Source organism: Poecile atricapillus, chromosome 3 (assembly GCF_030490865.1).
Source record: "Poecile atricapillus isolate bPoeAtr1 chromosome 3, bPoeAtr1.hap1, whole genome shotgun sequence".
In the NCBI taxonomy this organism is placed as follows: Eukaryota; Metazoa; Chordata; class Aves; order Passeriformes; family Paridae; genus Poecile; species Poecile atricapillus.
The window spans coordinates 67874513-67897949 of NC_081251.1; the positions used below are offsets into that span (position 1 = coordinate 67874513).

The 23437-nt window shown below is 44.9% G+C and overlaps 1 protein-coding gene across 1 annotated transcript; it reads right to left on the reverse strand.

Moving 5' to 3' along the window:
* Nucleotides 1-2667: 2667 nt before the first annotated feature.
* ZC3H12D (zinc finger CCCH-type containing 12D) lies at nucleotides 2668-14029 on the reverse strand. The gene is made up of 5 exons (XM_058836894.1): nucleotides 13409-14029; nucleotides 8964-9103; nucleotides 7756-7990; nucleotides 7013-7119; nucleotides 2668-6360 (listed from the first exon to the last, which is right to left on the reverse strand). Exons 1-5 carry the CDS (start codon nucleotides 13789-13791, stop codon nucleotides 5363-5365), a joined length of 1863 nt encoding a protein of 620 aa, XP_058692877.1. The 5' UTR covers nucleotides 13792-14029; the 3' UTR covers nucleotides 2668-5362.
* Nucleotides 14030-23437: the final 9408 nt, after the last annotated feature.

Sequence of the window (23437 nt, forward strand, 5' to 3'; positions counted from 1 at the left end):
AATCCACCACATGTCTACATTACGTTACGAACAAATGGATATGCAGATGCTGAAGTTCTCCGAGAATGTTTCCCTGCTGGAAATAACAATTTTACAAGCTTCTGTATTCACTTCAGCCTCTTCCTAACAGGACCTCCTGTGGGGAGAACTCAGTATTTCTCATTATGATGATGGTTTTGAGTAAAACTTATAATTGTCTGCCAATGGCTGTGTATATTTTGGCAATAAAAAATCATAGTCTGTTTCCCTGCTAAATTTTCCTTAGCACCACTTTTGGAGCGGTGGGGGATGGACTGCAACCTTTGCCAGGGCATCATGGCACTTCTTAGGATTTAGATTTCCCTGTAGCTGGAGAATATGTTTTTATTTATGAAGTGCATTTTGTCATTTGCCATTTCAAGTAGTAAAAGCCATCACATTCCTCTGGGCTTCTCATGCTGCCCCCCTTGGCAAGCCTCCGTTGTTCTTTAGTTCTCGTAGGCAGTTCTGGTTTCTGCACAGCTCTTCTCCTGACTATGCCAGGAGAGCTTTAATTCCCGTAGTAAAATGAAGTCTAATCTGGAAATGAGATCACCAGACAATGGAGTTATCTTTGTCTTGACTTTGTGTTCAGTGTTGTAGCTCATTTGGTTACTACAGCTGATGCTGCTTCTTATTTAGCACTTTTCTCAGTTGTTTGGAGTCTCTGCAGATATTAAATTACAGATTCTAAATTCAGCAAGCTGAGAGCCACAGGAGAGCTGGGCCTGCTTTGCTCAGTCTTGCAAGTGTGCAGATGGGTGGCAGACACCTTTTTCAGTCTTACTTCGCACAGCAATTCTTTTCCAAGGTTCATCCTACCATAGGTGACTTGCTTCTTCAAGCTCTACTATTCATTAATTGTGTTGAATTTCTTTTTGTTCTTCTCTTGAGAAAATCTACTTGTTTGTCCAGCGGCGCATTTTTTATGCCATCCATATTTTGCTGTCTGCTCCTAGTTTATGTTTTCCTTCTGCCATCAAGTGTGCTGATGCTCATTTGTCTTCTGTATGGAACCAGTAGTGTTAGTAATTCCCTTCAATGCCCAAACTAGGAAATCGTAAGTGCAATGGAAATCCTGAGCTCAACAAGGGTGGGAGAAGACAAGGAAACAGTTTGACTCAGGGAAAGAGGAGGAGCTGGCAGTGGTTAGGGTGAACAATCCTGATGCCACCATTCATGCACATCATCCAGTTCCCTGACCACGCTCAAAGCTCTGCCAGCCCTGCCTGTGCTGTCCTGACTCTCTGGCTCACTGCCTCACGGGAGCTGTCCCCACAAATCTCTGTGTTCACCCACTGCTCTGCTCCTCTGGCGTGTCTGTTTGGGCTGCATTTGCCAAGTCAGCACATCAGCACATCTCACTGAAGAGTTCCTCTGAGCCTGCTGCAAGACTTTAAGGCTGTGAGTCCAGCTGGGCATGGAGAAGGGATGTGGCTAAAATACTATAAAAAAAATCCCTTTGCTATCAATTTCAAGTAGTAGCACCTTCTTAATAATGCTAATGGTGCCGTAATATTAAACTCAAGAGCTCAAACATCCCGGTCCCACCAGTGCATGGGAGATGGATCCTGCAGCAGTCTTGTGTATACACGAGTGAGTGCAGAGTCACAGAGTGCACTGTCACACTTGGTGAAGTACAAGCCTTGTTCCTCCCTAGCAGTCCTGCACTTTTTAAGAGAAGTCATGTTCTATTTAGTTTTTGTGATTAGTTTAAATGTTTGCTTATGAATTGTGCCAGCTCTTGTGGGAACTGAGTTAAAATCTTATCAAAACTTCTCAGATTAATTGGCAAATACAAGTGGTGGATACCCAGCAAGACTATCTACTTTATAGTCTGCTTTATGGCATGAATTCTTATGGTACCTCAGCTCAGCACATCAGTAGGCTTGTCATCCATGTTCTGTGAAGGAAAGATTTCTGTATTTTAGAAGAAGTGGAGAGAGGTGCTGTGAGGTGCCCAGGACTGCAAAGAGCACCCTCTTTCCCCCTTCTTACACTGAGGAGCTCTTGCAGGGGTGACCCAAGATTTTCAGTGAAATATTTGGAAATATATGTGTATAGTTCCCCTAGCCTCTTGCAAGGGAGGATCTCTCTGGCTTTCTGCCTTTTTGGGAAGGGCTGAGTGTAGAGGAAAGGAAGAGGATTTTTTTTTTCTTTTTTTCTTTTTTTTTTTTTCTTTCTTTCTTTCTTTCTTCAAATGAACTTGGCAACTCTGTAAGTCTCCCTTGGGAAAGCAGCCCATCTCCTGGAAGACTGCTCTCAGTGCTTCCAGCTTCTTCTAAAAGAGTCTTGACAACCAAAAAGCAAAGAACATCAAGGGCTTTCTGAGCCTTTTAAGATTTATGGGTTCATTTGCAACTTGGCAGCGAGAGCTGGCCTCAAATGTATTTCAGCAGAGATACCAAATAGCAACAGGCTCTTACCCCTCTGTCCAAGAGCTGCCGCCGCCTTTCTGTTCGCAGCCCTTTCCCTTGCTCCAGGCGCTGACAAAGGCAAAGAGAATTCCCTGCTTTGGAAAGTGCAAAAGGCCCTGCAGCAGGAGCTGCTGAGCCCCGTGTGCTTGTGCTGTGGTGGAACAGGGGAACAGTCCCTGCTTTCTGTGGGCTCCTGGCCAGCAGCAGAGTTCCTCTCAGGCAGAGACACAGCGCTGCTGCTGAGTGCCCTTCCAACAAAATCCCCATGAGAAAAAACGCTCTGGGATTGCCTCAAGAGCCAAGAGAAACCAAGTTCTGTTTAGCACCAAAGTCTGATTTATTTTCTCAGACACTTTCTCAGCAGAGTGCACATTCTATATATTTTACAAAAAGATTCCTCAGTAAATATGACAGAAATTAAAAGAAAAAAAATTATTAAGCATTGAGAGGGTTTTGAGCAACCACCAAATTCCTGTGCATCCTCAAAGGAGAAAAGTTTATGCATGTCTCCAGCAAGCCAAGGGCACCATATAAAGGCAGTGTGCCAACTTTCCTATGGATTTTTCAATGCTTTGTGTATTGAAATATGCATGCCAGACACAAAAATTAATGTTGACATGTGCAGTTACATCCTGCTCCATTGCTGTGTGTGTTTTCTGAATGCTGCCATTTGGGACTTGCTTTGTCTGAGGGGGTGGAAGGTATTTTTCCATTCGGCATCACACTTTGTCTGCAGCATTTTTTGAGGCATATCTCGGAGAATTTTTTTCGTAGTTTTGTTTTAAGACAACTTCTAACCTTTATCTAAGAGGTAGTGGATAAATTTATGAGCCACTTCAACAATCCATAGGACATATGGAAAAAAATTGCCATGTTCTGTAAACATAAGTCATGCCTCCAAAATCTAAATTGCTATTTCTTTGAGCCAACCACAGGGGCATAACATAAGAAATTGAACAGCTACAGTATACTTATTTTCTGAAGATTCTTCAAAACCATCACCAAAAAAAGACCCAAAAACCAAAAAACAGAGCTGATGGTTGTTTCCAGAGGGAAACAGGTCAGACTATCACTGCTTTCAAAAAATGCATCATGTGAAAATATCACTAAGGGTAAATTACTGCTACCTCTGTGAAAGCAACAGAATTACAACTTCTCATTGAGGACTGTGTTTAATTCCTGCCTGGAACTAACAACACTGCACTTCAGAGAAATGAGATACTGCAGGATTAGAGAGCTTGAAAATCCCACCTGAATGTAGAAGAATCAGTTCTAAGAGGATTGAGTTAAAAAACAACAAAACCAGGAACTAAACAAAATAACAACAATAAAAAACCCCACCACCTAAGCAAAACCCAGAAAATTAAGACATTATTGAGAACAAAGTGTTATAGATGAACATTCTATAATGTGTTAAAGCATTTTTAAAACATGTCATACTGACATACTTAAACTTTGGTATAATGCCAAAAACCTCCAGGATCAACCTGACTATTTGAATTATAACCTGAAGCATTCAGTGGAATAATGCAGAGATTAGCAGCTTTACAGCTTACTGAAAATCAAACATGTCCTAACAGAACATAGTTTACAGTATAATTGCATTATGGGGCCACACTGGGTAATTAGGGTTAAGTCAACAATAGATTTCTTGCTCAATACAGGAGACACTTAAGAGCTTTTTTTTTGCTTTTTCTTTTTGCTTTTTTTTTTCCCCTTTCTTTCTTTAGCTTCATCTGGACTTCTGGATCTTTTTAATTACCAACCCCAAGCCCTCAGTCCACACCAGGACTTACACTGAAGATGCCTTCCCTGACTTGATTTATGCTGTGTGTATCCCTTTTCTGAGAAATATACCTGTGTCTTCCTTCAGGTGCAGCTCCAGCCCCTCTGCTGGTGGCTCTGTGTGCTCTCAGCACTGCTTTAGAAGCACGAGATGGAGCTTTGAAAGCTCACTGACAGCGGGCTGGGCTTGAATCAGGTGATGACAGGGACCCAAAGCTGCCTTCTAGCAGAGAGCACAGCCCTGTGCTAGGGGAAGGGGCCAAATCATCTTCTGTGCTGGCTGAGCAAGGAGGGACAGGCAGGTCCTGGGAGAGCCCTCTCCTGGGGACTGGGGAGCACGGCTCTTTTATGGAAGTTGAACAACAGGTTTGGACTCTAAAAACACATCTGATTTTTTAGGGTGTTGATGAAAATCTGTGCCATCCTGAATCCAGTCACCAGTGAGGTTCAAATGCTGACAGCCCAGTAACCCCGAGCTCTCCTGCTCTCTTTCAGGGGAGGTGGAATGCAATCCCATGGCCACGGATGACAGCCTTTGCCTTGATTTGATGTTTATACTTGTATTCCTGGAGCAGCTGTAATCTTTGCCCTAACACCCTCTACAAACACTTAGTTAAACCTCAGAATAGCATCTTCTTGCCCTAGGATTTGTGCTTACTGAAAATGGTTTGCTCTGGAGGTTTCAGAAGTTTCTGTGTTTTTGAATCATTAAAGTCCAGCAGGCAATATCATAGAATCACAGAAATAATTGTCTGAGTTGGAAGGGACCTAAAAGATGATCCAGTTCCAACATCCCTGCTGCCATGGGCAGGGACACCTCTTTTACTTAGACCAGATTGCTCAGAGCCCCACCCAACCTGGCCTTAAACATTTCCAGGGACGGGGCATCCACAACTTCTCTCAGCAACCTGTTCCAATGTCTCACCACCCAGACAATTAGGAATTTCATCCTAAAATCTAACCTAAAGCTACCCCCTCTCAGTCTGAAGCCATTCCCCTGTGTCCTATCACTAAAGTTCCTGATTAAGCGTCCTGCTCTGGCTTCCTTGTAGGTTCCCTTCAGATGCTGGAAGGTTTCTATGAGGTCTCCATGCAACCTTCTCCTCTCCAGGCTGAACAGCCCCAAGCTCCCTAGTCTCTCTTCATAGGGGAGGTGCTCCAGTCCCCTTATCCTGGATACTGGGGTACAAAGCCACGGCCTGGCTCATCCCACAGTAGGGATAAGGGGAGCACAGCTCCCTGTGTGTGTTTAGTTGCCGGGCAGAGGGAAGCCTCGCAGCCGGGGTGGGCCAGTAGTCCCTGTAAGAGGCACTGGGGTAAGCATGGGCTTTGTGGAATAAGCCCGTTCCATTGCTGGAATCTGGCAGAAAGGGCTGCCCTGGGGGCCGGCTGGGGATGCAGCAGTGCTGCTGTGCCTGGTGCTCCCCGTACAGGGGAAGGCTGTCAGGGAACAGAGCTGTGGCCTGCAGCAAAGCAGCGTGCTGGCTCTCCGGGCCCTGCATGTGCTGAGCAGCAGCAGGGGCGGAGTGGCTCCCGTGGCCGGTCCCGTGGCGCTCCTGAGCCCAGCCGTGCTCCCCGCACATCCCGCCTGCCACAGCTGGGAGCGCTCGGAGCTGGAAAGGGCACCTGGGTGAGCCGGCCTGCTCCAGGCTCTGAGGGTGATGAAGTGAGAACAGTTTGTGCCTGAGGCCAGCGCAGGGCTGAGGGCTGTCCGTGACCCCCCGGTCCTGAGAGGGGCACAAGGACCAGCTGCAGCCGTAGGTGTCACCGATGGACACCGCTGACATCTCCTCCAGGAGCGGCTCCGCCTGCGGCAAGCGCTGCTCCAGCCCCAGGTCAGAGGCAGGGCTGCCGGCCCAGGCACAGAATGTCTGCTCAGAGCAGCTCTCCAGGGACCCGCCTGGGTAGCAGGAAGGCCCAGAGCAGCCTCTGGCTTCCCGCAGAGGTTCTGTGCAGGCATTGCAGGGTGCAGGCTCTCCTCTGGCTTCGTACGGTGAGCACTGGCGCCTCTCCTCCTCCTTCCCCAGGGCTATCGGGACCTTTGTTTTGGCCCTGAGCTCATCAGCGACTGAAAGCTGAGCTTGATGTTGTCTCTCTGGATGGTAAAATTTGCATTTATTGCCATAGGTGCATTTTTTACCTGAAAGAATAAAACCGAATCAGACAGGAAGTTGTCACCAGCACCAACATCAATTGATGCACACATCACTTCTCCCCAGCACTGGGTGTGATGAAGACAGAAAAAAGGGGAAGTACTATTTTCAAACTCAGTACTGTTGACTCCAGATTTAAATACTGCTGATATTAATAGCAGGGTGAAGCAGCAGTGAAAGGAAGTCTCTGCTATTTTGGAAGTGTCTGATATTCATGTTTCAGTTCCTGCACTCGGTGGACTGGGAGGCCTGCTGCTACAAAAGGTTGCTCTAAAAAATGGCATGGAGATTTACCTCTGAGAAACCTGCATGTTGCTAGGGAGCTGTCGGGAGGGGAGAGTGTTTGGATGGCCATTCCCAAGTGCCGCAGCAAAATCCGCTCCACAGAGAGCAGTGTGTGTGATCAGCGCAGCCACGGCGCCCGCGGTGCTGCGTGCAGGCAAGGATGGAGGGGCCAGAAACATCTGCTGCCTTTGCTGAGGCTGGAGCCACTGAAGCAGGAGGGGAAAAAAGCACCACACCTTTGAGCAAGCCCAAGTCCCTAGCACACAAAGCAGGACAGCACGTGGCAGTGGCCCCTAGCTGAGGGAGAGCACACTGGGAAGTAGGGGTCAGCTCACAGTGTGGGCAGAAACCCACCATAAGGGCAAGGCTGCCATTTCCTTTCAGGAAGCACTGGCTTTTTGCTGAGGAAGTTACTTAAGGTGGGTCCATGCCGGCCTAGTGGATCATCGGGAGGCATAAACCTGGAAAAGTAAAAGAAGTCATGGATGTAAGCACATGTCTGTACACACTGAGTGTCGCAGTGAAGTGCATTTCCCCTGAACTACTCAGCTATTAGAAAACTCAGGAGAGAAGAGAGGTTATTATGAACAGACTGAGGAGCACTCAGCCCAGCCTCACAGGCATGGTTCAAGTGCCTGAATGAAAACCTTCTCTCAGTAGGGATGGTAAAGGGCCAGAGAGACCAGCTTCTTGTCTCTTCTAGCAAGCTATGATTGCAGAAACACTGGGAAAAGTCCTATTTTGTTGTGTAGGGGAATTACAGATACTGCCAGTCAGCCTCCTCTCAAGGATTGAATGCTGCTTCTTACAGGAAATAGAAATTAAGATACCAACCCTTGGTTTAACATCACAAACTGGATTGAAAAGATGCAAAGCTGGTCACTAATGCTGCCATTCAAGTAGAAAAGTTCATAGAAGAGTGACACGGGAGCTTGAGAGAGTAGGAAACTCAAGAAACAAGATAAGAAATGCTGCAGTAAATTCCTTTCATAAAAAGGCTCATGTATTCTGCTACAGCTGGGAGGTACACTGATGCTGGAGCTGACTTGGCCCATGATGTTTAAATTCTAGATCCTGTAACACCACCCATCTCTTACCTGTTACTGACAAAAGAGTACATGAGTAGTCGCTGCTCAATAAACCATTTCCACTCGGGGTTTTCATTTTGGAGATCCCGGTAATGGTCATTGGAAACAATGACTCCGTCTTTCTCATAAGCGACTTTCACTATGTAGCGATCATCGTAGCAAACCACCCTCTTGCCCTTCACCTTCCGAGAGGGTGTGTAGACCAGGATAGATTGCTTTTCCAGCTCCTCAAGAATGTGCTGATCTGGTGGGGGGATTGGCAGAAGTAGATGAGGGAAGCAAAAAAAAAAAGAGAAACTAATTAATTAATAATTAGTGACCAGGTCTCAATCATCTGCTAGAAACCTACAGGAATCTAAGAATATTTCAGCACTTTATTAAACTCATGGTGCAATTTTCAGATGCAGTGATATCTGATGGTTATTTGGTAACTTGAAAATTAAATCTTTTATAAAAACATCAACTTGTAGATTTTGAGGCACTTTTTAAAAAATTTTTAAGTCTTATCTGTAAAAGAATGCCTTGAATTCTACACCAGAGTCTGATACTGAATCCCTGCAGTGCCCTTTTTAACCCTGCTGGGTGCCAGAAGGGTAAACCAGCCCTGATGTAAGCTTTACCTGGAGATAAAACATATGGGATAAAATACATGAACAAACTTTGAGGACACTCTGGCCTCCTGCCATTCCATCCCTGCAGGAAGGCAGATGTCAGACACCAAGCTGCCGGCACAAACCTCACTGATCTATTTCCAGACAAATGGAGTCTCACTCCCCTCCACAGACTTCTGCTGATGCATTTTCTTCTCCTGGAAGGGGAACCCATGCACCCCCTGTGTTGGGTAGCAGCCTGACAGACAATAGTCATGCAGTAATGAACATCACTGTCTCCTGGCAGGCCTCACAAGCTCTGTAGACTCACTGCAAGCTGACAAACTCCTTCTTTAACTCAGCTTGGCAGCACCTTGTGCTTGTTAAGCAGAAGGTTTAAAGCAGTGTAACAAAGCCTTGTAAGCAGTTTTAGCTGCTAGCCAGAAGCACCGAATGGGGTAATGAATTAATGACTCATTTAAGTGAGGGAAGACTGATACACAACTCATACTGTGCTTTTCTTTACAGGGGAAAAAAAAAAAACAAACCTGTGCTGGGTTCTTCACACCCCTCTGTCTCCAAACTGCACCTAATGGTTGCCAAATTACAGCCAGGATGGTGACCTACCTGCAATGGGGCTGTCTTGTCGAGGGGGTTCCTTTCTCCAGAGTGGGACAAAAACCTTGATGTAAGTGTGACCCCTCTCTCGAAACCAATCCACTGCCAGCTGGATCCCCCAGCAGGAGAACACCTCCTTGTTTCCATGACTACAAAAAAAAGAGAGAGGATGATGAGGCAAAGCTTTTATGAAGTTTAGAATTCTCTTTAATTGAGCCAGTAATGAAAAGGCAAAATAAACAGCTTTTGTGTCATTCACTCGTTTCCAAGAAAACAACCTGGCAGGGTGTCCTGGTGGGACAGATCCAAACACCTCCTCCAGCAGAGCCAAAGATTTATCTGAAACAGTCTGAATACTTAAAAACAGAGGTATTTTATCTGCCATTTCCTTGACCCAAGCCTATTCCTTCCCTCACTATCTCCATGGACTTAAGTTCTAAGGTACCAACAAGATGTTAGGCCTTGTCAAAACTTTCACATGCCTTGTCTGAAAAAGGTTTGAGGAGTGAGAGTTTCTTCCTGCATGAGCAGAAACCCATGAGGCTGTCTTGTGAGAAACAAAATGTGGGAATTGTCTTCTGTAGTAACAGGGCCATTAGAGATTTTAATGGCTGAAGTGGCTGCAGTGTACAGGGTGATCTTTTTTGGAAACATGAGACAAAATATGTGGGACGAAAAACTGTAAGAGGCAGGATAAGAAATACAGAGAAACAAAAAAAGGGACAAGACATCAGTGGAGATGGCCACAGGCACCTCAGGCCCACTTCCATCTTGCTCTAGTTGATGGATATTTTCTTCATTGCACAGAGAGGTAGGAAAGCCCTAAGACAAGTGTTCTAGAAGTGCCAGCAAGGCGGGTTCTGAAGAATTCAATATGCAGCATAAAAAAGCCTTAAGGAAAACAACTGGGGGTGACATCCTTCTAAATGTGTCACCTTCCCTGAAAGTTCCTACTACTTGGCACTCGCTTATCTAAAATTTGACTACAGTGCAGTGTGCGTGTAAAGAAAAGCAGTTTGTTAACTACCTCTGCGCAAGGAAACTGAAATAAACTGTATACAAAGTCCTAAATGGATTAATGTCTTCTCAGTATCTACAGAATGCTCATCCTTGTACTTTGACCTTTCTGTATAATATTTCCAGTCTCTCTCAGGCTTTCACCTCTGCAAAAAGCCCTTGGGAATGACTCTCTTGGCTGCTGCACCCCCTGCACTGACAGACCAGTCAAGGGTGATGCCACAGTCTTACACGAGTCACCACCTCCCAGGGATTCATCTCTAGGATCTGTCTGCACCAGCCTCATAACCAAAGCTCCGCTTTACACCCAAAAAAAGTTTCTGTCCTGAAGTGGTGACCACAAATGAAAAATAGTACAGTTTGTAGGAAGAAATTGCCTATTAAGAGCAATCAAGGCAATAGGAAGTAATTAAAAACCATTAGCAATAATAAATGGTCGGAAGTGCTTGACATATCTGATCTCCACTTTAGAACAGCTGTTTTGTTTGGTTTTAAAGGATAGGATCTTCTCAGGATATTCATAATATCACTTAGAGTGTTGAATTGGAACTTTGGGTGACTTTTTCAGATAACTGCCTTTAAAAGGCAGTCCAGGTACATCTTTGATGCCACGACTCAAAATTCAGCAACAGCTTTCTTAAATATTGGCTATTTGTATATATAATCCTGTGGGCTTTAGGAAGGCAGTTCTAGGTGTACCCCAGTGCAGAAAGTACTCAAGTGGGTCAGCCAAAAGGCTGAGTGGAACAAGGAAGATGAGGCACCTGGAAGTGCTCCTCAGCATTATCACCTAATCCAGCTGCTGCTCCACTGCTAAGGGCAGACCTGGGGGCCACCTGAATGAGCCTGTTCGTGTGCGGGGGCTGCACACCAGTGACTGCTGTGCGATGGAGCAGCGCCCTCAGAGCTTCCCACCCTCCCTGCTTGGGCACAGACTGGCTCTTCCTGTCAGTCACCTTTCCCACACAACCCCGGAGTCTGTGGACCATAGCCCATCCATGATCTGTCATAACTCAGTCTCATCTCTCCCTCCTGCCAGCAAAAGGGCACACTGCACCTGGGTCACGGACCAGCAGGGCCCATCTCTCAGAAAATGAAGCAGCAACATTTGGCATCTTTGTGACACCAGCAGTTAATCCATCATTAGCATGCAGCAAGTCCTCTTTAAATTGTGTCATCCCAACTCCTTTGAGAGGAAGTTTAGGCAAACCAACCTCTTTTGAAAACTGCAAATGGCCCCTTCTCTACCTGGTCATGAGGCAGCATCAGCCAAACCCTTGTCAGAAAGGCCTAGGAATAGCTCTCTGTAGTTACTACAGCTTTAAATCTAGGTGTAAGTGCAAGCACTAGAGGAAATAGCAGCCTCTTCAGTGTGCAGTGAACATGGCTATGACACTTCCCTTTTCCTATTAACACAACTCCATTTGTTTTTCCACCAGCCTTGCAAAATTCCCCTGGATAGGCTGGCAGGTGGCAAAATTTCTCATTATATCTGATGGAAACACAAAGTGTACTGAGAGGTTTGATGAGTGAGACTGGCTGAAGGCAAGGTTATTTTCCATTTAGCTTCTCTGGCTGACTGATGGTTGGAGACTGCTGAGTCCATCACTTTATTACCCTGGGGCATATACATCCTTTTCAAAACCTTGCACTCTACAGTGGGCCCACAGTGACAACTTCAAAATTCCCCAGAAACACCAATCCTAAGATGGAAATATAAATGCTCAAGATATTTTTCTCCACACAGACACAGCCACTTGAAGCTCTAACTTGATTGTTTCATTCCTAAGCTGCTGCTTCTGCTGCGTTTTTATGGTTGCCGGTATTGATGATGATGTTTTCCCCAGCAAGGGAACCAAACATCCCTTTCCCCTGACATCTGCAAACTGTCCTCTGTCTGACAGCAGCAAACCAGAAAAATTAAAGCAAAGGTACTGAAAGCACTGACCAGGCCTACCCCATTAGCCATAGCAACCATTCAGCACCACACTGAAAGGCATCCAGGAGAGGAAAGCAGCTCCTTCCAGGCTGTGCCCTTCCAGTACCAACAGAATGCACAAGCTCGATAGTCTCCTCCATCATCCACACAGTTGTCACCAAGACAGTGGATGGGATGTCTGAGAAGAGCTGCAAAACCTTTGCCTTTCTGAAACTTAAAGCTGCTGTGCCAGGAGAGCTGAGGCCAGAGGCCATGGCCCATCCTGGGTAATACTGACCCTGGCACAACGAAAGGATCAGTGAGGGATCAGCTCAGTCACACTGCCTGAGTGGGTGCTCAGTTCTTTCTCAGAGAGGCAAGAAAGACACTCTGAGGAGGAGCTTGGGTGAAGAGGCAAAGCGGGGCAGGAGATCCTAAAACCTGGTTACCAAGCTCATGGCCAAGACAAGGCCAAACAAGTGTGCTCTGTTGTGTATTTCCCACTTCTCGTGAGCTGCCTTGAGCCGGGAACCTCTTGGTTTTGGCTGGGATTTCTCCCTTCACCCACAAGATGGCATCATTTGCTTAGTCTCCAGTTGCTCTGGATGTGCTTGGCCTCTTTTCTCTCTAACCAGAGGGGGATATGGTCTCATCTCATCTCACAGGACGGCTAACAGAAGGAGGAAGGTTTCCTTTGCCCTGTCCCAGCCTGCAGGGATGGGCTTGGCCCTGCTGAGTGGACAAGGAAGTTAACAGAGAAAACAGCTGGATAGCCAGTGCATCCCGGAGTCTTGGCTCCGTATTGCTTGGATAAACAGAGGCCAACCCACTGCTGTCTTTGGACGTCCCATCCACAGGGACATGCCAGGCTCCCCATCTGCAAGAGTGCTTTCACAGTGCCAGGGCACTGCTAGGAAGTGCAATTGGCCAGCATGGATTGATGCGACATTTCCCAGAAACAGAATGACTAAGAAGGAAATGAATCTGTTCAATAAAGCCAACTATCAATTCCCTGATATTTCCCTAAAACAGAAACCAAATTGAAAACAAAAATTATAGAAGCTGGGAACATCTTTTGGAGTTTGCTTGCGAGTCAAAGCAGTACAACTGTAATATTGTTAGGAACTGCAGCCACCTGACTTTATTTCTCCTCTCCTTAGATTAGTTGGGTGTTCTGTCTGTCCATCAGATTTTCCCTGAAAACATCTCAGGCTTAGAAATCCTAGGTGCCCATTTGAAAAGGGAGAGATACTGCCACAACCAGTGGACAGAGGTTGCCTTATAAAAGGTCAGAATGCGGAGTGAGCCAGTAATTGCATGTGACGTGCATATTCATGGGCATCAAGACAACAGGTCCTTAAAAGCTGTGCATCAGCCAAAAAACAGGAATAAGCAATTGTTCATAGATCAAATGCACCAATGCACCTCTCACCTGAAGGAAAAACACACTTCAAGCCATCCGTTTTAACATTCAAAAGCTTCAGAGGAAGAGAGATGCCTTTCAGGAAACGGAGCTTACCTCATGGCAACATTGCTGCCATCGATCACAATGGGTCTCAAGGAATCAGAAGAATCACTTTCATCTTCTCCAAGCCTCTTCAGCCCCTGTGTGCTGCTACAAGATCCACGGGCAACCAGCTTTAGCTGGGAAGGCTGAGCCTGGTTCTCCAGAGCCTGAGGTTTGCTCCCCATCCGAATCAGCTCTTTCAGGACATCATCCTCCAGGGCCTCTTGGCCCAGGTTCTCCAGCACTTTGCAGATGTCCTGCTTACCATAGCCCAGCTTGCAGAAAAAATCCATCTTGCTCTGGTGCACTTCCACCCCTGCTGCAGAAACTTTTCTGGAGAGTGGTGGTGGTGCTTTGCTAGGAATTGAACTGGCCAGTGCCATTTTAGCGGGCATTTATGTTCCTCTAAACCTGGTGATCTGTCTTCCCAGCTGCATCCCACAGGCATCAGCTTCAGAGAGGGAAAGATTAGCAACAACAAAACACAAGCATTAAGGAAAAGCATGCAGTCATCTCAGTTCTTTGCCTAGTGCACAGCAGAGACCAGCAGATTAGCTGTCTTCTCTCAGCATTAAAGCAATTTTCTGGTCCGTTCTTAATTATAAAAGCACCAGAGTGTCCCATGCAAATGTTCGTCACTCTCCAAACATTATGTCAGACAGGTGTCACCTTACTTGGTGAGCTGTGCCAGGCTGCCTGTAAGCAGACAGGCTGCATGCGTGAGTTGGTTCTTCAGACTTATCTCACAGGAAATGACACAAAGGGGATTTTCAATTTGCTGTGTGGTTTGTCAGCCCGAGATAAGTATCTGTCAAATTTTACTGGATGGGCTCAGATGCCATAGCAACAAGTATAGCAAATTTCATCCAGTGATTTCAGGAAACATGCTGTTTGCAAAATATCTGGAAACTGTTTTGTTTTTTTTTTAATAGTTTTATCTTTCTTACTATATGTCTGTGCGTATACAGACATAAATTCTGAAATTCTGTCACTCATCAGTTCTAATGATGCCTGACTATTCTTTCCCTGTTACTTGCTGTTTCACTGAGGGCTTCTATTTTTAGAGAAGCAGTTTGGTTTTTTGAAAGCCATTGGGATGGTGCTTTGAAGCAGGTGATCCAGAAAGCGGCTTCAATTTCACTTATCAATTATTTCACTTATCACTTACTTCACTTACCAATTTCACTTATGTTTATTGTCAAGGTAATTCAGAAGTGAGTGTGTAAAAGTAGCAAAAGCTACTTCATACTCTCCAGAACTGCACCACGTAACTTTATGGTCTACCCAGTGAAGGCAGGTGATGGGCACCATAGTCAGCGGTACCCAGAGCTGCCTTAGCCCAACGAGTGTGACACAGAACATACACGGTGCCCACTCGTCCATCAAGCCAAACACCTTCAGTCACTGTTGGCTTGCTTGCACTGAAGCATCTCTTGCCACATCACTTCAATTATTGGTGCTACCTGGTTAAAAGCTGTGGCTGGTTCTTCTACGCACATGAGGGATGTAAGGGTGGCCCTCTTCCTTTTGCTGATGGCATCAGATGCAGAATTAACTGACCAAACAAGCACCTCTGTGCCGAGCCCAGAGCCAGAGCCAATCCCACCCACCAGCTCCCCTTCCCAGCCCACCAGCCACTCCCTGCCCAGCGTGGATCACCCCAGGAGCCAGAAGCTGAAAGCATGTGGAAGAAGGCATGGAGATGCTGGAAACAAGCAGCTGGGAGAGGATTCAGAGTGAAGCTCCTCCCCAAGGCATGACAGCCCTCTCAGGCTGTGGGGAAAAAAATCCATGCTGGGTTCAGTTAATTTAAAACTGATCAGTTCAGCAGGAAAACATGATAATTAGTTATAACCTCACCTCGTGAAACTTTGGTATTTACTTTTCTATGTAGCTTTATAAATTTCAGGTATTCTGTGTGAGAAATCTGGCACTCAATTAAAAATTACAAACAGCATCAATAAAATAAAACATTCCTTAAATATGTCATAACTGTAAGGGGAAAACAGTTACCTCGTGTATTTTTCCATCTAAACAAAAACATTGCTTATTTTAGTCAGTGAGTGTTTTCCTCACAGTGCACCCTGTAACAATTTTTACATCTAATCCTTGTTTTTATTCCATTGACTAAAGATAAAAATGTATTTGCCTGCTTTTTCATTATTGAAATGGTTTTTCTTCTTTGAAACAGATACTGTGTGAGCTGAAATACCTTGATGTAACCAAATAAAGCAGAAGCAGTCTGGGCTAGCACCACAGTAAAGCCTGCTTCCAGTATGTGATCAGTGGCTCCAAACACTTAAAGTGTACTACTTGTTTTTTTAAAAATGCCTAGATTTTTAAAAATAAATTATTGCTAATTAAAAACTTTTCTTAGGAACTTCAGGTTTGAAAGAAAATGTTTACCACATATTAATGGCCATTACTATTATTTTCAAACCTGTACTTCTGTCTACCCTGATGCTTTTTCTTTTTTCCTCCTCCCCCTCCCTTTTCTTTTACGATCAGAACAATTTCCCATGTTAGCATCACATTGTGCTGCACGGATGTTTGGCTCCATCCCAGGCAGCACCAAGCCCGTGGTCCATGTCTGCACCCTTTGCTTCTTTTGGCAAGGCTTGGTCCTCCTGTGCAGGTCAGTAAGCATGGGGAGCTCTGAGCTCTGGATGGCTGCCTGGGGTTGATGTGATGCAGTATCAGCCATCCCCAGCAATATGATAGAGTTGACCACTGGATTTCTGCTGCAGTGTGGCCAAATATTAAAAATGGGTGATACAGTTAGTGCAGGGTTTTCATCACAGAGAGAACAATTTGGAAATACTGAAATGGAAGCCTTGATCACAGGAAACTCTGAGGTCACCCTTCTCAAGGGGGAATTAAAGGGCAATAAAATCCCTGACTTACACATTAGTAAACAGCCAGGAGTATGCCCAAGTTCAGCAGGTCAGCTGGCTGCTTATAACCAGCACAAAAAACTCGACAGGAGGAGAAATTGTGTATCAGAGAGTCCAGCTTTTGCTATCACAGATTGTGAAATTCCATTTATAAACTTCATGACCTTCATTTGCAAACTACTTAGATTTCCTCCTGCCACTTTCCACCCTTCATCTAAGCTGATCCCACTGGAAGCTGTTTTTGTTTTCACTCCATTGAAATCCAAAGTCTTCTAATTTCATAGAATAATTTATCCACAGATAATGGTATGCCCATCCCATGTTCTAGCTTTAAAAGCACTCTCTCTGTGGTGTTGTGACTCCTCCTACAGATACACACACACACACACACACACACACACACACACACAGAAGAAATGGCTTCAGTCAGGTTTCCAAAATTCTATTTCAATCTTAACATTTTAGAATGTTAATATTTCAGTGAGTACTTTTGACCAAAAAATCAGAAGACCTCTTATGGTTTTCTGCCTTTGGTATATTTTGACAGATTTTTAAGACTAGAAAATTATAATTGAGAACCCTTTTCCAAAGAACTGGTGGCAGCTACTACATTTTGAATGACTTTAAAGAATAATTTTTCCTCATCCTTCCAACCAGTCAGAGCAGCACCTCCAGCATCCTCAGGCCACAGAACCACAATAAGGACCAGTTTGACTCAGAGGGCTCCTCAAAGCCCCCTCAAAGGACCATTCTGCCCAGGCAGAGGCAGGGGGGACACAGCCCCAGACAGACCTGCCATTGGTCTAGGCAGAGCAGGTTTAGGGCTTCTCTAAAGTTCATGTGTATGCCAAGCAGCACAAGGAGCACAGCTGCAGCTCCCTGCCACCATAGTGTTGCCCCTCTCACCTCAGGGCAGGACCACTTCACTCCTCTTCCTCCTTCACCCCTGAGATTAACACTGCAAACCACCTAAGACTGGGAGCCCATTTGAGCCCTACCATGTTGCGTTTCCCCGAAAGCAGATGGGCTGCTCTACCTTCAGAAATATAAGAATTTTTTTTTTTCACAAATGAGAGATGCACATAAACTCTTCATAGCACCTGTCATTTGTTGTCTTGATGACTAAGAAAAGATTTGCCTCTTTCTTCTCCACCTTCCCTGCTTTGTTTGCTAAAAATAGTAAAGACAAACTCCCCAGGGAGCGAGCTGTGGGTACAGGTGACCCCTCTTGCTCTGCACCTTACCTGGCCGCTGTTCTTTCTGTGGCCCAGCAGGGCTGTCCCACCATCCTCCAGCCAGAAACTGGATTCAGAGCAGTACCAGGCTCACAAGGAAGTCACCAGCTCGTATTTAGAGGTAAAGCTGATGTCAGCTGAGAGCAAATAAGTGCAGTGGGCAGAACCAGAACTCATTTTATAGGAACGTTCTACTTCCTCATTTGGCTGGCCAAGCTCTCATATAACCATAGTTTGATAAACTTTCACTTCATTTTTCAAAAGGAAAAAAAAAATAAAAGAGGTTCCAAACACATCTCCATTCTGAGTCACAGGCAAAAATTAGTCAAACTCACTCTGGAAGGGATGCAGAACATTGGGCAGTGAGAACATAACATATGAACTCTGGGTGAAGTGAAAAGTTTTCCACCAGGGTTGCTGTACCAAGTTAGCATAGCCTCATTCCCATGCATCTAGAAAATTCCTGACCTCTGGGGAAACAGAAAAAGAAAAAAATACTTTAAAAAAATCAACATTTTGCTTAGCATCCGATATTGCAAAGCCCCATTCAAACACTTCCATGTCTGAAGGAACATGCTCTGGGACACTACAATGGAACATCAAAACCCAGACAACCCTCTCCAGCCTGCTGGTTGCACCAGTTGAGGCAAGCACCAATTGAGAGGCTGTTTCAGAGACACTCAGCCCATCCACAGCAAAGTCTGACAGGCACTTCATGGAAACCTGAGGTTTTCCTCTGCTTTTTCCTTACCTCGCTGCAAAGAAATACACCCCAAATCCAATTTTAGGCAGCAAGAAGGGTTGGAGACTCTAGGAGGGGTTAACCTCTGGGACCTTTTGGATGCTTCAGATAAGCTCATGCATGTGCAGTGCCCTCTGCCCCATGGGACAAGTGGGGTGCTGTGAAAGGAGAGAACCTCTGCCACTGTCACAAGGCAGCACACCAGAGCAGGGTTGACCTTTCCCAGCCAGAAATCCCACTACAGCATACTTCGTGGGACTAAGCAGGGTGGCCAAACCCTTTGCTGTGGTATTCTGTTTAATCCAAAGAGTTTGCAGCTGGTTGCTGCAAGCCTCACCGTCCCTTTTTCCAAGTGACAGTTACGCCTTTACATCACACCCAGACTCCTGGAAACTCTTTGGGAGCCAGGATGCCCTGCTGCTGCTGTGTAAAGCAGTGCCCAGGCAGTCACAGGATAAAGGGGCAGCACACAGCCTCTCCTCTGTCCTACCTCTGGCACAACATTTCCTCTAACCCACAAAGCTCTGTCTGGGCAGGTTAAGGCTACAGAAACAGGGAAGTGTTCCTAGGGCCACAACGAAAGAAATGTTCTAGCTGCCTGCTGCCCAGAACAGCTGTGAGAGCAGAACAGCCACAACCTTTGACTCCTCACTCCCTGGACTCAGAATCACAGAATGAACTAGGTTGGAAAAGACCTTTGAGATCATCAAGTCCAACTGATACTCCAAACATTGCTGGAGAGGAGGGATCTTCTGTTCCATTTAACCTTTCACAATGCCACACACTTATCACAAGACCATCACGTAGCAGTACTGCTGGAAAGAGCAAGTTGCTGTATTATTTATAACCCAGGCAGGCAACAGAGTGAAGCATACTACATTGCGTAGCATCGTTTTAACACCTACTTCTCAGTAAAATGGGCGTTTTACTACCTAAAGAGGAACAAACCAGAAGTTATAAAAAGAAAAGGGAAGTCAATTAGATCTATTGAAATAACTACGCCCATCTATCGTAAAAAGTCATAAGTACAAAAGACTTCAACATCATTCAAATTGTAGGCAGCCAGGAAGACCCTTGGCCTATTCCTGAAACCTGTTACCTGGGTGATCACCACCTCCTAGAGAGAAGACCATGAGAAATAAAGGTGCATATTTAACTTTTCAGATGGCCTCACACCCTTTTGCTCACTGACACATTTGGGCACCAAAGGCTGTGATTTCGGAGACACTTCCTTTCCTTGCTGTGCTCCCCTCTGCTGACAAGCATGCTGAGTTTTCCCAGCACCGATCTATTGCTGCTCAAGGTCATTGTTATGTTCAAGAGGGAAAGAGCTTAGGTAGGAGAAGCTTTCAGAGGGGAAGATCTCCCCATTAATGGATGTTCCAGTGCTGAGGACTGACGATTTATTGGTTTGTGAAACAACTAGACCTTCCCCAGAAAGAATTGCTACCAACCAACCTCAAAATGGAGCACCCTTGTTACGGCAGCTCCTGGAGGCTATGGAGAGGACTAAACATGATTTTGAAGAAGGCTCCCTGTGCAAAACCACTTTCCTCAAGGTGTTAGACTACTGCATGGAAAAAACATTCCCTTAAGACTGGTTCTGTGGAACACCTCAGGTATTTTGGTCTACACACCTCAGTGAGATATTTGCTTTGCTAAAGGAAACAGTATTGCATCAGCACAAGAGAAAAGCATTATCACCCTCTTCCTCATCTGAAAAGTTCACCTGCTGTGTACCAAACAAGCACATGTGGCCATAGTAACACAGTGAAAATTCTTTAGCCCCTAACCAGCAGAACACAGTTAGAACAAAGCCAGTGCTAAATCAAATACAGGTCTAGTGCCAGAAATATTTTTAACAGTTGTGGAACTAATACATTCTCCATCCTGCCTCAAGTGGGAGTATTTCCCTAGTCCCTTCAGGAAGGCTCAGGTCAGACCCTCAAGCCGAGCTCTCTCAACAGTATAAGCCACGCTCCTGATTTTAATTACATTCTTTTACTATTAGGCAAAACCTGGATGTTTTCTGCCACTAAAATTCTTTCTCTGTTGGAAACGCTGAAAATTTTGACTTGGAGACAGGTGCTCGCCCCAAAAGCCTACATCACTAACTTGGCAGGTCCTACTAGAGTACCAGCTCAGTTACTGACAGGCAATCCTGTGTTCAGACTGGCAGAAAGCTACTATCTTTAGAAGAGGTATTTCTACAAGCTTGCCGAAATGACCACCTTTCCTACTTCCCCAGAATGATGCCACTGTAGCAAGCACTCCATCTGACCACAGACCAGGGAGAAAAAACTCAGGAAAACCAATTTCAACGCTGACAATGGTAACTTCTTGGAAAATTGTAACCCCATCCATAACATTTGATGTAGCAGGATCCCTGCTTGGTTTTGCTTAAAATATCTATTTTTCCTTCTTTTATATAACAAGATACTGCTATGACTCAAGTTGTTTTCCACTGGGCTTAAAATAAAAAAGTACCTTTTACAATCAGAAAGTCCCAAACAAGTTTCAAGTTCAAAAGTTTACTGCCGTTCAGGTTAAGATTTCAGAAGGCTCTTGGAACTGTCTTCCAGCTTCAGATTAACTGTAAGCTTGTAAGAACTAAATGTACATAGAGTTTGCTGGTACCTTTTAACACAGCTACCACGTTTAACCAAGGTGATACTGTCTTAATCACTGAGACAAAGCACATTCCATCGGTGGCCAGACCAAGCATTTTACACAAAAATACTGCCCTGTGGCAAGTATTTACATAAATCTGACTGTAATTTAACATTTTTCAAATTGCTTGTGCTTCCTCTGTATGCAACAGGCCATTGATAGAAAAGGAGAGACATTACCCACGCTCCAGAAAGCTTACAAGCAAAACCTGTAATCCTGTTGCCAATAAAGTAGAAGTTTTACATGAAAAAAATCAGGCTACAGGAGGGTGAGATGGACAAAGGTAACAGCAGCAACAGAATCAGAAATTGTTGTAAACTTCTTGAAAATTTTAAAATGTTTGTCCAAATAACTAATAGATGAGGGGGGTGGGGGAGAATTTGATACGGTTTGGTTTGTTTGTGTGGTTGTTAGGGTTGGGTGTTTTTTTGACAAGTGGAAGGAAGCAAGTAGAGCTTTACCTCCAGAGTACAGGGTTACCATGACTGGGTTTGGGCAACTCCCATCCTGCAATGCCAACCACTTGCATACAACATTTGTGCTACTTCCACTGACCTGTGTGATGTCCATGGGATTAGAGAGAGATCTCTGTTGCAACCTACCCTTTTCCCACTTGCCTTCAGTGCTCTGTGACCAGGTCCTATTCATAACATGGTTTTGGCCAAGTACACTCCAAGTCTTGGACTCAAGTTCAAGAGATCTACAGAGAACTAAAGAAACTACAACATATGACATAGGTCTCAAACTTACTCAAATCCACAGAATAAAACGGTTTAGAGTCTACATCATATTTTTAAGTTATTGCAGGTAAAGGAATCCAACAGGAAACTCTGAGGAGCTGGTTAAGCCTTTAACCACTGAACAAACAGCCTAAAGCATGAGGCATTCCCCTCCAAACAAGCATCATCTAAGTCAAAGTGAAGAAGTTGGTGCTTCTGCTACAGCATTTTCAATCCTATTTTTAACATTATAGAGGAAGGTGGGGTTTTTTGTTGCATTTTTTAATTACCACAAGCACCAAAGGTCAATACTGAAACTGAGGTTGGAGATGGCACTGACGAAAAGGAAATGACAGGGAAGTGTGACTTCTCATTAGATTAAAACAAGTCAACTCTTCAACTCCCAGACTAAATAATAGAATCCCAGAATAAAAAGTCCTGTCCACTCCAACACCTCTGGCTGGACAGGAAGAGCAGGAAATGTTTGTGGTTTCAAGTGGCCATAAAACTTGCTTGTGCCATTTCCAGAACCACATGTACACAACAATTATTTCCGATGACCAGAGGAGCAAATCCCATCTAACCCAGAGTGCTTGGCTGTCTATGTGCCAGGTGAACTGCAATCTCTCCAGTGTCAACAGACTAGCCTAGAAACGCAGCCCTAAAATTAAGTACTTGCCTCCAAACTGGGAGCTTTTGTACTGTCATTTAATCACCTATTAGTATCACCTTATTCTTGAACATCCACATTTGAAAGCTTCCTCTTAAAAAATATAAACAGGTAATTTTGCTAATCTGAAGACACTGTGTATTTTTGACAGCACCAAGGCATATTGAAAACCAGAAGCTTGAAAACTTTTGGATGTACTGTTTTTTTAACTCTTTATTCTGAAGACTCTTCGTCCATCAATGAAAATGGATTAGTTACTTCCATATACTACTATTTAAAACTTTCAGTTCTTAAGCATTTACCTGTTGCAAAGAAAAGCCATTTCTGCTGCAGAAAAGTGAGCACATTCACCTGAAAATAGGCTGTTTCTAAACATCAGTAAGTTTTGTATGTCCTACAGCTAGCTGAGGGCTAGTTGAAGCCTAAGAATGGCTGCTGAAACTGTGAAGTCACAACTCCCCAGTATGAGGACCTCTGATGTCCAGCAAGAATCCAGCATTCTCTCTAACTGGAAGCTTTTGTTTGTTTCTATGACTTCCATTTCCTAAAGAAAGCAAGAATGCAATTGCTTTACTATCTCCACATCCTTGCCAAATCTGGCCAGTGCTTTTTGCAAGTTAAAAATGCTGTGTGGAAAAGGACAGCAGGGCTGAGAACAGTATGACAGCGCAAACCCTGTTTCTTTAACAGAGCAGGCCAAGTGCAGGAAGAGCTCAAGACAACATACTGCCTCCACAGCACCACTCCAAGGGCACCATATCCTGACCTACTACAGTTCTTTGGAGTCTTCTTATGCCCAGACTGAAGACAGAAATTTTCTTGTCAGGAAGAGTGAGAAGTCCTCAGCCCCAGATTCCCCAAGAGACTTCCAGGAACAGGCTTCCTGTTTAGCTCTCCTCTGGGACAGAGGGCTCTCGCTCAGACTCTGCAAGGATGGCCCCGACCCCTGCAGGGTCTCAGTTAGAAATGTTTTGCCAGGAGAGTTATGGAAGCTCTGGATTTCTAGTTCTATGCTTTGAAGGACACAAAAGTTAGAGATTCATCAAAAGGCAGCTTCTTAGCCAAGTACACTTCTGTATTTGGTCAAGTCCACTCCAAATCTTGGACTCAA

Bases quoted from the DNA above. Each gene is read 5' to 3' on its own strand.
- ZC3H12D (XM_058836894.1), bottom strand. From the start codon at position 13,791: ATGCCCGCTAAAATGGCACTGGCCAGTTCAATTCCTAGCAAAGCACCA. The intron at 7,120-7,755 runs GTAAGAGATGGG...TTACTTTTCCAG, and splicing joins TACTCTTTTGTCAGTAACAG to GTTTATGCCTCCCGATGATC. The intron at 6,361-7,012 runs GTGGGTTTCTGC...TTATTCTTTCAG, and splicing joins ATGGCAGCCTTGCCCTTATG to GTAAAAAATGCACCTATGGC.